This window comes from Somniosus microcephalus, chromosome 1, assembly GCF_052327205.1.
Source record: "Somniosus microcephalus isolate GS21.2 chromosome 1, FLI_Smic_1.0, whole genome shotgun sequence".
Classification (NCBI taxonomy): domain Eukaryota; kingdom Metazoa; phylum Chordata; class Chondrichthyes; order Squaliformes; family Somniosidae; genus Somniosus; species Somniosus microcephalus.
In genome coordinates this window covers 21,224,787-21,237,295 of record NC_140987.1, presented here as the reverse complement: position 1 = coordinate 21,237,295, position 12,509 = coordinate 21,224,787, and the positions used below count along the sequence as shown (strand labels likewise).

The window sequence follows — 12,509 nt, the reverse complement described above, 5'->3', positions numbered from 1 at the left end:
CCCACTGCCCACAACATGCGGTTCCAGAAGAAGTCAGGAGTGACAACAATGGCTGATTTGTTTCCCCGCCCCGTTCCGCCCCTCTCCCTAAACCGGAGTCGCTGAATCTAACCGTTGCCTATAACTCTGGGCCGATACTCTCTGGAGTTTAGAAGAATGAGGGGTGATCTCATTAAAACATATAAGATTCTGAAGGGGATTGACAGGGTAGATGCTGAGAGGTTGTTTCCCCTGGCTGGAGTGTCTAGAACTAGGGGTCACAGTCTCAGGATAAGGGGTCGGCCATTTAGGACTGAGATGAGGAGGAATTTCTTCACTCAGAGGGTTGTGAAATCTTTGGAATTCTTACCCCAGAGGGCTGTGAATGCTGAGTCTTTGAGTATATTCAAGGCGGAGATCGATAGATTGTTGGACTCTAGATGAATCGAGGGATATGGGGATCGGGCGGGAAAGTGGAGTTGAGGTGGATGATCAGCCATGATCTTATTGAATGGCGGAGCAGGCTCGAGGGGCCGAATGGCCGACTCCTGCTCCTGATTCTTATGTTCTGGTGTTGCATCTCGAATGCGGCAGTGTCCGAGACCTGCTAACCCAGGTGGGACTGGGAGTCAAAGCTGGAGTCCTCCAGCTCGGTGTGACTCAGCGATTCACTCCCATAGCCAGTTGAGCAATCAGGGGGAGCTCTGACACACGAGCTCAGTAAATGTGTGACCAGCGGTGAAAAGGACTCATTTTTTCTCGCGACGTATTTCCTATTCAGGCAATGGCCCTGCTGATCCCGGCTTTTCTCATCATTGGCTGGGCCGGCTCCGTGACCGCCCTGTACATCGGACTCCTCTTCTACTCATTCGGTAAGTCGCCTAGAAATAGCAACAACAACTTGCATTTGTATAGCACCTTTTAATGTAGTAAACCGCTTCAAGGTGCTTCACAGGAGCGTTTCAAACAATAATCGACACCAATCTAAAGATGGAGATATTAGGACAGGTGACCAAACGCTTGGTCAAAGAGGTAGGTTTTAAGCAGCGTCTTAAAGGAGGAGGGAGAGGCGGAGCGGGTTAGGGAGGGAATTCCAGAGCTTGGGGCCTCGGCAGCTGAAGGCACGGCCGCCAATGTGAAGGGAGTAGGGGGATGCACAAGAGGCCAGAATTGGAGGAGCATAGATATCTCTGGGTGCGGGGGGGGGGTTGGTTGTAGGACTGAAGGAGATTACAGAGATAGGGAGGGGCGAGGTCGTGGAGGGATTTGAACAGAAGGATGAGAATTTTAACATCGAGGTGTTGTCAGACCGAGAGCCAATGTAGGTCAGCAAGCGATGAACGGGACTTGGTGCGAGTTAGGACACGGGCAGCAGTTTTCGATGAGTAAAATAAGCTTTTACTTGAAAAGCAGGGATTGTTGGATTGGCTTCACTGTAAACCTATACGGAGATTGGCACATTTCTTAGGCAAGAGATTTTTTTTAAAGAAAATGAAATAAAAGAACAGAAAATGCTGGAAAGAGATGGGATAACTTCGCGGGTTAGACCCTTCATCGGAACTGTTTGACCCAAGGGATTAATCTGTCCTTTCACCATTTTTATATAATCTCTTTCATCATTCGGCCTGTATAATACACCCCACCGCCCCCCAACATTAATTGGGGGCACTGGAGAAGGTGCAATAAAGGTTTACTGGAATGATTCCAGAACCGAGAGGTTATAACGATCAGGAAAGATCGAACAGGCTGGGGCTCTTTTCTCTAGGAATGAAAAGATTGAGGGATGACCTGATAGAGGTCTTTAAAATTATGAAAGGGTTTGACAGGCTAGACGTAGAGAACTTTCAAAAGGCAATTGGACGTGTGCTTGAGGAGGACTAATTTGCAGGGTTATGGAGAAAACGCTAGAGTGCGGGACTAAATTGGACTGGTCTTTCAAAGCGATTCTATGATGGATCCTCTGGGAAATTTTCAGGGCCCTTGGCCCAAAGCTTAATAAACGCTGCTCCCTGCTGGCCGTCCCTGGAATATTCTCACAAGGAAACACTTCCCTGCAAGGAGACGGCAGGGTCGCCGCACCGGAGGAGGTCATAGGATCAAGCCGGACATCCTGTGACCAATTCCGGTGACTTTCTAAAACTTGGTTCAAGCGAGATTTGCTCCCCAAGTATCACAATTTTGTGCCAGAATCATAGAATGATACAGCACAGAAGGAGGCCATTCGGCCCATCGTGCCTGTGCCGGCTCTTTGAAAGAGCTCTCCAACCAGTCTCAAAACCACAACCCCTTGCTCTTTCCCCGTAGCCCTGTAACTTTTATTCTTTTTTCCAAGTATTTATCCAATTCCTCTTTTTGAAAGTTCCTATTGAATCTGCTTCCACCGCCCTTTCTGGCTGCGCGTTCCTGGATCATCACAACTCACTGCATGAAAAACATTTCTCCTCGCCTCCCCTCTGGTTCTTTGGCCGATTACCTTAACTCTGTGTCCTCTGGTTACCGACCCTCCCGCCAGCCATACCTTCCAGACCCAGTCAGATAAGAACGGAGAATAGCAATACCATTTGTAGCTGTCGTCCCATCTCAGTTGAGGTCAACGGGCACATTTTGCCCCGCGGTACCTCACCCAGGTGTCCATTGTTGCGGCGCCAGCCTAAATAGTGAATTGTTGGCAGGCTGAGATCCAGGGGAGCGCAGCCTTGCTCCTCCCTGGTACAGTGGTGGCGCCGAGTATTGCGTCCAGTTCTGCTCACCACACTTTAGGAAGGATGTGAAGGCCCTTGAGAGGGTGCAGAGGAGATTTACCAGAATGGTTCCGGGGATGGGGGGGATCTTAGCTACAAGGACAGGTTGGAGAAACTGGATTTGTTTTCATTGGAGCAAAGGAGGTTGAGGGGTGATTTGATAGAGGTGGACAAGATTATGACGGGTTTGGTTAGGCTAGACAGGGAACGGCTGTTCCCACTAGTTGATGGTACAAGGACTAGGGGACACAGATTTAAGGTTTTGGTCAAGAGATACAGGGGGGACGTGAGGAAAAACTTTTTTACACAGCGAGTGGTGATGACCTGGAACTCGCTGCCGACGGAAGTGGTGGAAGCGGAGACACTCAATGTTTTCAAGGGGAGACTGGATAGGCACTTGAGGGAAATAAACTTGCAGGGCTACAGGAATAGAGCGGGGGAATGGGACTGACTGGATTGCTCTACAGAGAGCCGGTGCGGACACGATGGGCCGAATGGCCTCCTTCTGTGCCGTTAAGTTGAGACTTATAAAATTCTAACAGGACTAGACAGACTAGATGCAGGAAGGATGTTCCCGATGGCAGGGGAGTCCAGAACCAGGGGTCACAGTCTAAGGATAAGGGGTAAGCCATTTAGGACTGAGATGAGGAGGAATTTCTTCACCCAGAGAGTGGTGAACCTGTGGAATTCTCTGCCACAGAAGGCAGTAGAGGCCAATTCATTAAATATATTCAAGAAGGAGTTAGATATATTTCTTAAGGCTAAAGGGATCAAGGGATATGGGGAGAAGGCAGGGACAGGGTACTGAATTTGGATGATCAGCCATGATCTCATTGAATGGCGGAGCAGGCTCGAGGGGCCGAATGGCTGACTCCTGCTCCTATCTTCTATGTTTTTATGTTATGACTCTATGATAATCTGCAGCCGCGTACCCCCCCATCCCCATCTTTCCTCTCTCCAACCCCCCCTCCCCCCTCCCCAGCAGATCTTGTTTGTTGAAATATATAATAAATAATCTTAACGAGCAAACCACAGACAGATGGAACCCGGTATCGATGTGTTAGATGGGCTGGTTGTTGCCGTTTTCGTATCTTCGCTCTTTCCCCCTTGGCGAACAGTGGGAAGGATTCGCGGGCTGATTAACAGTTTGACAGGTCACGACCAACGTTCTCTCTTAAGCTGCGTGGCCACGCAACTCTCTGCCGGTCCCGCTCCGCACAGCCTGGGTCCAGCTTTTCAAATGTTAAATTTCGCGCAGGCGCGCAACTGTGAAAGGTCCTCGCACCCAAAAAAAAGTTAGGCGGAACATTGGTCGCGACATTCCATGGCCATAGCCATCTTTATACCAGCCGACGATGGTTAGTCCCAGACGGCGGGAGAGTTTTATGGGCTCCCATAACCCCTTACGATGAAGGTGGGGAAGGAGCCTTCAGTGCAGGTCGGCGGATCTTCATTCAGGATGATATTGATGCTGTGACTATTTTATTCTCTTCCAGCCGCTGCCATAGTAATTCCCTGCCTGTCTGCCCTGGTGTCGGGATATGGTAAGTCTGCATCAGATCTGCGTGCTTTAGACCTAGTCAAAATATCCACCACTTTTCAGTGCTTCGAACGTAGGAACGAGGAGGATCAGAAGGGACAACTCGCATCTCCCTGGATTGTCACAAAGTTTAAAAAAAAAAAATCTGATACCCCACTCTTTCCTCATACTCCTCAATTGCTTTTCCTGTTAAGTATCTATCCATCTCCTCCTTCAATTTGCTGGTACTACCCACTCACCACCATCACCCCCTGGGCACTCAATTCTACACATTGTACTTCCTTACTTTCCACCATCTACAAGGCACAAGTAAGGAGTGTGATGGAATACTCTCCACTTGCCTGGATGAGTGCAGCTCCAACAAGACTCAAGAAGCTCGACACCATCCAGGACAAAGCAGCTCGCTTGATTGGCACCCCATCCACCACCTTAAACATTCACTCCCTCCACCACCGGCGCACCGTGGCTGCAGTGTGTACCATCTACAAGATGCACTGCAGCAACTCGCCAAAGCTTCTTTGGCAGCACCTCCCAAACCCGCGACCTCTTCCACCTAGAAGGACAAGGGCAGCAGCTGCATGGGAACACCACCCCCTCCAAGATCCCCTCCAAGTCACACACCATCCTGACTTGGAAGTATATCGCCGATCCTTCATTGTCGCTGGGTCAAAATCCTGGAACGCCCTCCCTAACAGCACTGTGGGAGTACCTTCACCAGAGGGACTGCAGCGGTTCAAGAAGGCGGCTCACCACCACCTTCTCAAGAGCCATTAGGGATGGGCAATAAATGCTGGCCTTGCCAGCGACACTTACATCCCATGAACGAATAAAAAAAAAAAAGCTCGAGTCTGCGCCCAACTTACAAACTTTTACATTATGTTAAATGTGTTTTTGGAGTTTGTTTTTTCTGTATTGCTTTGAATCTTGACTATTATAGGATCAGGAGGAGGCCATTCAGTCCCTCGAGCATGTTCCGCCATTCAGTGAGATCATGGCTGAACTGCGATCTAACTCCATCTACCCGCCTTTGCCCCATAACCCTTTAATACCTTTAGTTAACAAAAATGATTATTCTTCAATAATTTCTCCCGGGAGCCACCTTCCCCCCCCCCCCCCACCCCCCACCCCCTCCAGTGTAAACTTTCCTCCCAGTTTCTGCAGCCAAAGGTGCTCCGGTTTCCTCCCACAGTCCAAAGATGTGCGGGTTAGGTTGATTGGCTATGATAAATTGACCCTTAGTGTTAGGGGGATTAAATACGTGGGGTTACGGGGATAGGGTGGGATATGTGTTGGTGTAGGGGTTGCGGGGAATTGGGTGGGATATGTGTCGGTGCAGGCTCGATGGGCCGAAATGGCCTCTATCTGCACTGTGGGGTTTCTGTGATTATCACTGGAAATTTCCTTGCAGGGGGCTCTCGATTGGCCGCCGTAGCTTTAGGTGTAAGATAGGCGGAAACCCCCCCCCCCCCGCCCCAGACACCTGCGAAAAGGGGGTTTCTGCTGAAGTTACGCCGGCCGATGGGGAGAAACCCCGAGGAAAATCCTGGCTTAAATTTCTTTTTTTAAAGTCACCAAATCTTCTTTTTGATCTGGAAATAAAGAACCGTTTTTAAGTTTTAAGTTAAGGTGTTGCTCCGGTAGAGATACGAGGGGATATCAAGATGACGGGATGTGAGCATCGCTGGCAAGGCCGCTAGTTATTGCCGATATCCCTAGTGGCCCCGAGAAGGTGGTGGTGGTGGGCCGCCTTCTTGAACCCTTGCAATTTTCTATGATACAACTGAGCAGAGAAGGCTAAGAGGAGATTTGATAGAGGTGTTTGACATCATGAAGGGTTTAGGTAGAGTAAATAAAGAGAAACTGTTTCCAATGGCTGAAGGGTCCATAACCAGAGGGCACAGATTTAAGGTGATTGGCAAAAGAACCAGAGGCGACCTGAGGAAAAACCTTTTTATGCAACGGGTGGTTAGGATTTGGAATGCGCTGCCTGATACGGCCTGGGTTTACCGTCTCACCCAGTGGTCGACCCCTTCCGACAGTCCAGCGCTCCCTCCGTACTGCACTGGAGCGTCAGCCTAGATTAGGTACTTGAGTCACGTACAAAATTCTTACAGGGCTTGACAGGGTAATGCTGGGAGGATGTTTCCCCTGGCCAGAGAGTCTAGAACTAGTGTCACAGTCTCAGAATAAGGCCATTCAGGACTGAGATGAGAAATTTCTTCACTTAAGAGGGTTGTGAATCTTTGGAATTCTCTACCCCAGAGGGTTGTGGATGCTGAGTCGTTGAGTATATTCAAAGCTGAGATCGATAGATTTTTGGACTGTAGGGGAATCACGGGATATGGGGATCGGGCGGGAAAGTGGAGATGAGGTCGAAGATCAGCCATGACCTTATTGAATGGTGGAGCAGGCTCGAGGGGCCGTGTGGCCGATTCCTGCTCCTATTTCTTATGTTCTTATGAGTCTGCACGACCTTCTGACTCGAGACGAGGGTACTACCGGTTGAGCCAAGGCTGACCATTGAAGAAGGGACCATTAGCTCCAGTGGAGGAGGAGGTTGAGAAAATTGGTCGAGGACGGAGAAAAATACAAGTTGAAATAAAACGCGGCTTGTTTGGGTTTTTTTTTTTCAGGTGCAGCTAATCAAAAAGGAACCGTGATGGGGATTCTTCGCAGTCTGGGGGCTCTGGCTCGAGCTTTGGGACCAATCCTAGCGGCTACCGGTGAGAAACTAGACAAGATTCATTTGTAAAGATTAAAGAGCGAGCAGGGGGAGTGGGACTAACTGGATTCAAAAGAGCCGGCGCAGACTCGATGGGCCGAACGGCCTCCTTCTATGCTGTACTATTCTATAATTGATTATAATAATATGATTATCATTAAAGGTAGATACTGGGGAGAAATTCCTGCTGATCGCTTTTAGCGAATATCAGCGCGAGTCCAAAATGGGATTTCATTAACATTATCGGAGGTTTTTTTTTAGGTCCAGTATGGAGTTAAGGCAGGTAAATTGGGTTGAGGTCTAATTGATCTGATTGTAGAGGCTCGAGGGGCTGAATGGTCTGCTCCTTTTTAACAACAACAACTACAGCACCTTTAATGTAGTAAAATAGTCCCAAGCGCTTCACAGGAGCGTTATCAGACAAAATTTGACACCGAGCCACATAAGGAGAAATTAGGACAGGTGACTTGGTCAAAGAGGCAGGTTTTAAGGATTGACTTAAAGGAGGAGAGAGAGGCGGAGAGGTTTAGGGAGGGAATTCCAGAGCTTAGGGCCTCGGCAGCTGAAGGCACGGCCGCTAACAGTGGAGCGATTAAAATTGGGGATGTTCCAGAGGCCAGAATTGTTCCTATGTACTCTTTATAATTAATAAATGTTTATCTCTTTTATAAGCGATTAATTGTTCCCACGGTGAATATTACTTTTGGGGATAATTTTACAAGCACTGTTGTGTTTTATGATTTATTTGAATTATTTTCTTTTCTTGCTTGGAGAAGATAAAATAAAATCGGTTAGTGAAGAAACCCGAATACGATCACGTTCACAGAACTGTCGATTGACCAAAGAAATGGGCTTTCAATTCCAACTTTCAGTGCAGTCCTCTATTATATAAGCTGCACAAATGTTAGCCAAGTGTGAAATGAAACACATACCAAAGAGCCTGTAACTCCCAAGAGAAGCCGCGAGGGTTGCAATAGCAACAACTTGCATTTATATTTTGCCTTTACCGTCGTAAAATGTCCCAAGGTGCAATTATCAAACAATATTTGAAACCAAGCCATGAGATATTAGGACAGAGCTCGGTCAAAGAGGTAAGTTATAGGGAGAGTCTTAAAGGAGGAGAGAGATGGAGAGATTCAGGGAGGGAATTCCAGAGCTTAGGGCCTCGGCAACTGAAGGCACGGCTGCCAATGGTGGGGCGATTAAAATCAGAGGTGCACAAGAGGCCAAATATTGGAGGAGCGCAGATATCTCGGAGGGTTGTAGGGCTGGAAGAGGTTAGAGATAGGGAGGGGCGAGGCCATGGAGGAATTTCAAAACAAGTAATAGCGCAAGAACATTTAAAATAAAGATAAGGAATGCCGCTCTGATGTCGTGACGGGGACCGTCTAGATTGCGATCTCCCTGATTAAATTGGGCTGGTTGGGAGGTGTGATGTTTGTGGGCTGTGACTAACAGGAGGCGAAGGTCCTGACGAGATTGAATGGTCTGGTGTTGTGCTTGCAGTTTACTGGCTGGCGGGGGCAGAGGTGTGTTTCACCGCAACCAGCGCCGCCTTCCTCCTCCCGCTCGCACTCCTTACAATTCCCAAAGCGAAGAAAACGGAGTGAGGACCTGAAGAAAAGCGAGGAGGACCAGAAGGAGCAAAGTGCGACCCACATCAACCATAAAGGGAGGACGACACTGCATTCACTCTGGGCGTAACAGCAAGCCGAGTTTAACAAAAAAAAAGCTGGTCATATTTACTTAACCTCGGCTGGGAATATCACAGCAAATGAACATCAGGAAAAATATGTCTTAAAGAAATGTGATATTTAATGTGTAACTGATATTGGGAGTACGGGGAATGGTTCCATAGAGTAAGCGACTTGACTGAATTGAATCATTTACGTTCAAGGGTTTTTAAAATGTATTTCTCCTTCTGCCGGGCAACTCTTGTGGGTTATTTATTCTGCCTCCTTGGGTGGGACTCTGTGTCACTGTTTTCAGGGCGTTATCGAAGCTTATGGTTAATCTTTTGTTGAGGTTAAGGGTGCGTGATTTGGAAGATTAGGTGGTGCAGTGGGTGATACTTCAACCCTTTCACTTCTGGCTCCTGTGTCCACTGTTGGCGAAAATCCTGCTACTGGACATGAGTTTGAATCCGTCTCAGCCCAGTTACTGCTGGGTGTGGGCACACAGTTAATTCCCTCCCTCCCTCCCCGCAGGTCAGTCTCGCTAAGAGAGGCTGTAGTGGTGCAGTAAGGGCTGCTCTTCTAAGGTTGGGGCTGAGATATGTTAACAGTGCAGAAGGTGTTTTACTTGCATCTAATTACTGCTGTACCTAAACTGGGAGTTCTTGATGAATATAAAAAAAAATCAAGGAAAAAAATATTTATTTAAAAAAAAATCCCTTCCTGTTTTCAGGACGTCTCTCCTTTTCATTGTTGCTTCCCCTTTTCAGAAGTCTCCTCCCTCTTGCAGTTGCCTCTGGCATCACTGGCCGAGATGGGGAACTCTGGCATCACTGGCCGAGATGGGGAACTCTGGCCTCACGGGCCGAGATGGGGAAGTCTGGCCTCACGGGCCGAGATGGGGAACTCTGGCCTCACTGGCCGAGATGGGGAACTCTGGCCTCACTGGGGAACTCTGGCCTCACTGGCCGAGATGGGGAACTCTGGCCTCACTGGGGAACTCTGGCCTCACTGGCCGAGATGGGGAACTCTGGCCTCACGGGCCGAGATGGGGAACACTGGCCGAGATCGGGAACTCTGGCCTCACTGGCCGAGATCGGGAACTCTGGCCTCACTGGCCGAGATCGGGAACTCTGGCCTCACTGGCCGAGATGGGGAACTCTGGCCTCACTGGCTGAGATCGGGAACCAACTTCCACCTGTGCACCTTATACTCCATGGTTTCCACTCACTGCCATTACAGTTTTACTGTTGCTGTTTAGTACTTGTCTGCTGAAAGATAATACAGGATGTTAGAATCCAAATAACTGAACAAGCAAAGATTAAAGAAACGAGGGAAGGAATTTACCAGAAAAAGGATACATTTACCAAATCACTTAAGTCATTTGAAGGAATCGAGAATCGGTCAGACTGCGCTTGATTCCCTTGGATGACCATTTTGATTTGGCAAAATTATCTCATCTCTTCTCCTTTTGTCTTGCCAAATTTCTTCCCTTGTCTTGTGAATACATTACCTCCTAGTATGGGGTACCATTTCATAGCTGTCCATTGTTCCCATAATTATTCATGAGAGGAACGAACCTGGGCTCATTCTGGTCTGTAGGGGTTCAGCTATTTGTACCTTCACCAGCTGATCACTGGGAAATGTGTCTCTTTCGGTGTAAGCTGTGGCTCAGTTGGTAGCAGGTCCTGTCTCCGAGTCAGAAGCTTGTGGGTTCAAGCTTCACTCCAGAGACTTGATCACCTAATCTAGGTCGACACTCCAGAGCATTACTGAGGGAGTGCTGCACTGTCATCCTTCACCCCACCATTGGTGGCTGTACCTTCAGCTACCTAGGCCCTAAGCTCTGGACTTCCCTCGCTCAACCTCGATCTCTCTACCTCTCACCTCCTTAATACCTACCTCTTGACCAAGCATTTTAGTCACCCCTTCTAATCACTCCTTCCTTGGCTTGGTGTCAATTTTTGCCTGAGTGTGCCTCTGTGAAGTGCTTTGGGACGTTTTCCTATGGTTAAAGGCGCTATATGAATGTAAGTTGTTTCTTAAATCTATTAGTTGATGGTGAAATCAATGAAAGGTTAGGTAAAGGGCAAGTGAGTTGATACGACAACCTCATCCAATAACTCTGGTGAATTTGAGTACTGCAATTTTATGAGAAAGCCCTGGAGACAGTGGAAATACTGGTTTGAGAGTGAAAATAAATCAGTTGTCCTAGTTAAGATTAATCCTAAAACCAGCAGTGCCCAGCTGAAAAATCAGCCATTACGGTTTTCATATTAATTGAAAGGTTCACTTAAAAACAAATGTAGATATGTGTTATGTAGCTAGTCTATATTGCAGTATTTTGGCACCATTAACTGAAATACCAAGTTGCATTGTTTTGTACACAATTTTAAATAAACTTTTACCCGTTTTACTTCTTTGTACACAAGACAGCTGCCTTCACAAGAGAGATAGAGGAGGGAGGCTATCCTACCTCAACCATATAGAAACAACTTATAGTTTTTCCCCTCCCCTCTTGCCAATCATAGCATCCAACGGTTTCTTAAATTATTCCAGGGTATTTGTCTCCACTGGCCTACCCAGGAGTCCACTCCATGTGAAGAATGGCCTGTTAATCATCCTAAATTTATCTTTTATGGGTTTTAACCTTTGTCTCATTGTATCCTGCGTCACCTTGTCTTGTCCTCGTTTTATCCTGTGTCCCCTTGTTCTGTCCCTGTCTAGTGTCCTCTTGTTTTATCCTGTGTCCCCTTGTTCTGTGTCTGTCTAGTGTCCTCTTGTTTTATCCCGTGTTCCCTTGTTCTGTCCCTGTCTACTGTCCTCTTGTTTTATCCTGTGTCTCCTTGTTCTGTGTCTGTCTAGTGTCCTCGTTTTATCCCGTGTTCCCTTGTTCTGTGTCTGTCTAGTGTCCTCTTGTTTTATCCCGTGTTCCCTTGTTCTGTCTGTCTAGTGTCCTCGTTTTATCCCGTGTTCCCTTGTTCTGTCCCTGTCTAGTGTCCTCTTGTTTTATCCTGTGTCTCCTTGTTCTATGTCTGTCTAGTGTCCTCTTGTTTTATCCCGTGTTCCCTTGTTGTGTCTGTCTAGTGTCCTCTTGTTTTATCCTGTGTCCTTGTTCTGTGTCTGTCTAGTGTCCTCTTGTTTTATCCCGTGTTCCCTTGTTCTGTGTGTCTAGTGTCCTCTTGTTTTATCCTGTGTCTCCTTGTTCTATGTCTGTCTAGTGTCCTCGTTTTACCCTGCGTCACCTTGTTCTGTCCCTGTCTAGTGTCCTCTTGTTTTATCCTGTGTCCCCTTGTTCTGTGTCTAGTGTCCTCGTTTTATCCCGTGTTCCCTTGTTCTGTCTGTCTAGTGTCCTCGTTTTATCCCGTGTTCCCTTGTTCTGTCCCTGTCTAGTGTCCTCTTGTTTTATCCTGTGTCTCCTTGTTCTATGTCTGTCTAGTGTCTTGTTTTATCCCGTGTTCCCTTGTTCTGTGTCTGTCTAGTGTCCTCTTGTTTTATCCTGTGTCCCCTTGTTGTGTGTCTGTCTAGTGTCCTCTTGTTTTATCCTGTGTCCTTGTTCTGTGTCTGTCTAGTGTCCTCTTGTTTTATCCCGTGTTCCCTTGTTCTGTGTCTGTCTAGTGTCCTCTTGTTTTATCCTGTGTCCTTGTTCTGTGTCTGTCTAGTGTCCTCTTGTTCTGTGTCTGTCTAGTGTCCTCGTTTTATCCCGTGTTCCCTTGTTCTGTGTCTGTCTAGTGTCCTCTTGTTTTATCCCGTGTTCCCTTGTTCTGTCTGTCTAGTGTCCTCGTTCTGTCCCTGTCTAGTGTCCTCTTGTTTTATCCTGTGTCTCCTTGTTCTATGTCTGTCTAGTGTCCTCG

The 12,509-nt window shown here is 47.6% G+C and overlaps 1 protein-coding gene across 1 annotated transcript in view; it reads left to right on the top strand.

Moving 5' to 3' along the window:
• Positions 1-11,071, top strand: part of slc75a1 (solute carrier family 75 member 1) — a 53,957-nt gene extending 42,886 nt beyond the window's left edge. The window contains exons 10-13 of the mRNA XM_085974539.1: positions 761-851; positions 4,217-4,264; positions 6,894-6,983; positions 8,489-11,071. Coding sequence (XP_085830665.1) covers positions 761-851; positions 4,217-4,264; positions 6,894-6,983; positions 8,489-8,592 — 333 coding nt within the window. The 3' untranslated portion in view covers positions 8,593-11,071. The remainder of the gene's footprint in view (positions 1-760; positions 852-4,216; positions 4,265-6,893; positions 6,984-8,488) is intronic.
• The last annotated feature ends 1,438 nt before the right edge of the window (positions 11,072-12,509 follow it).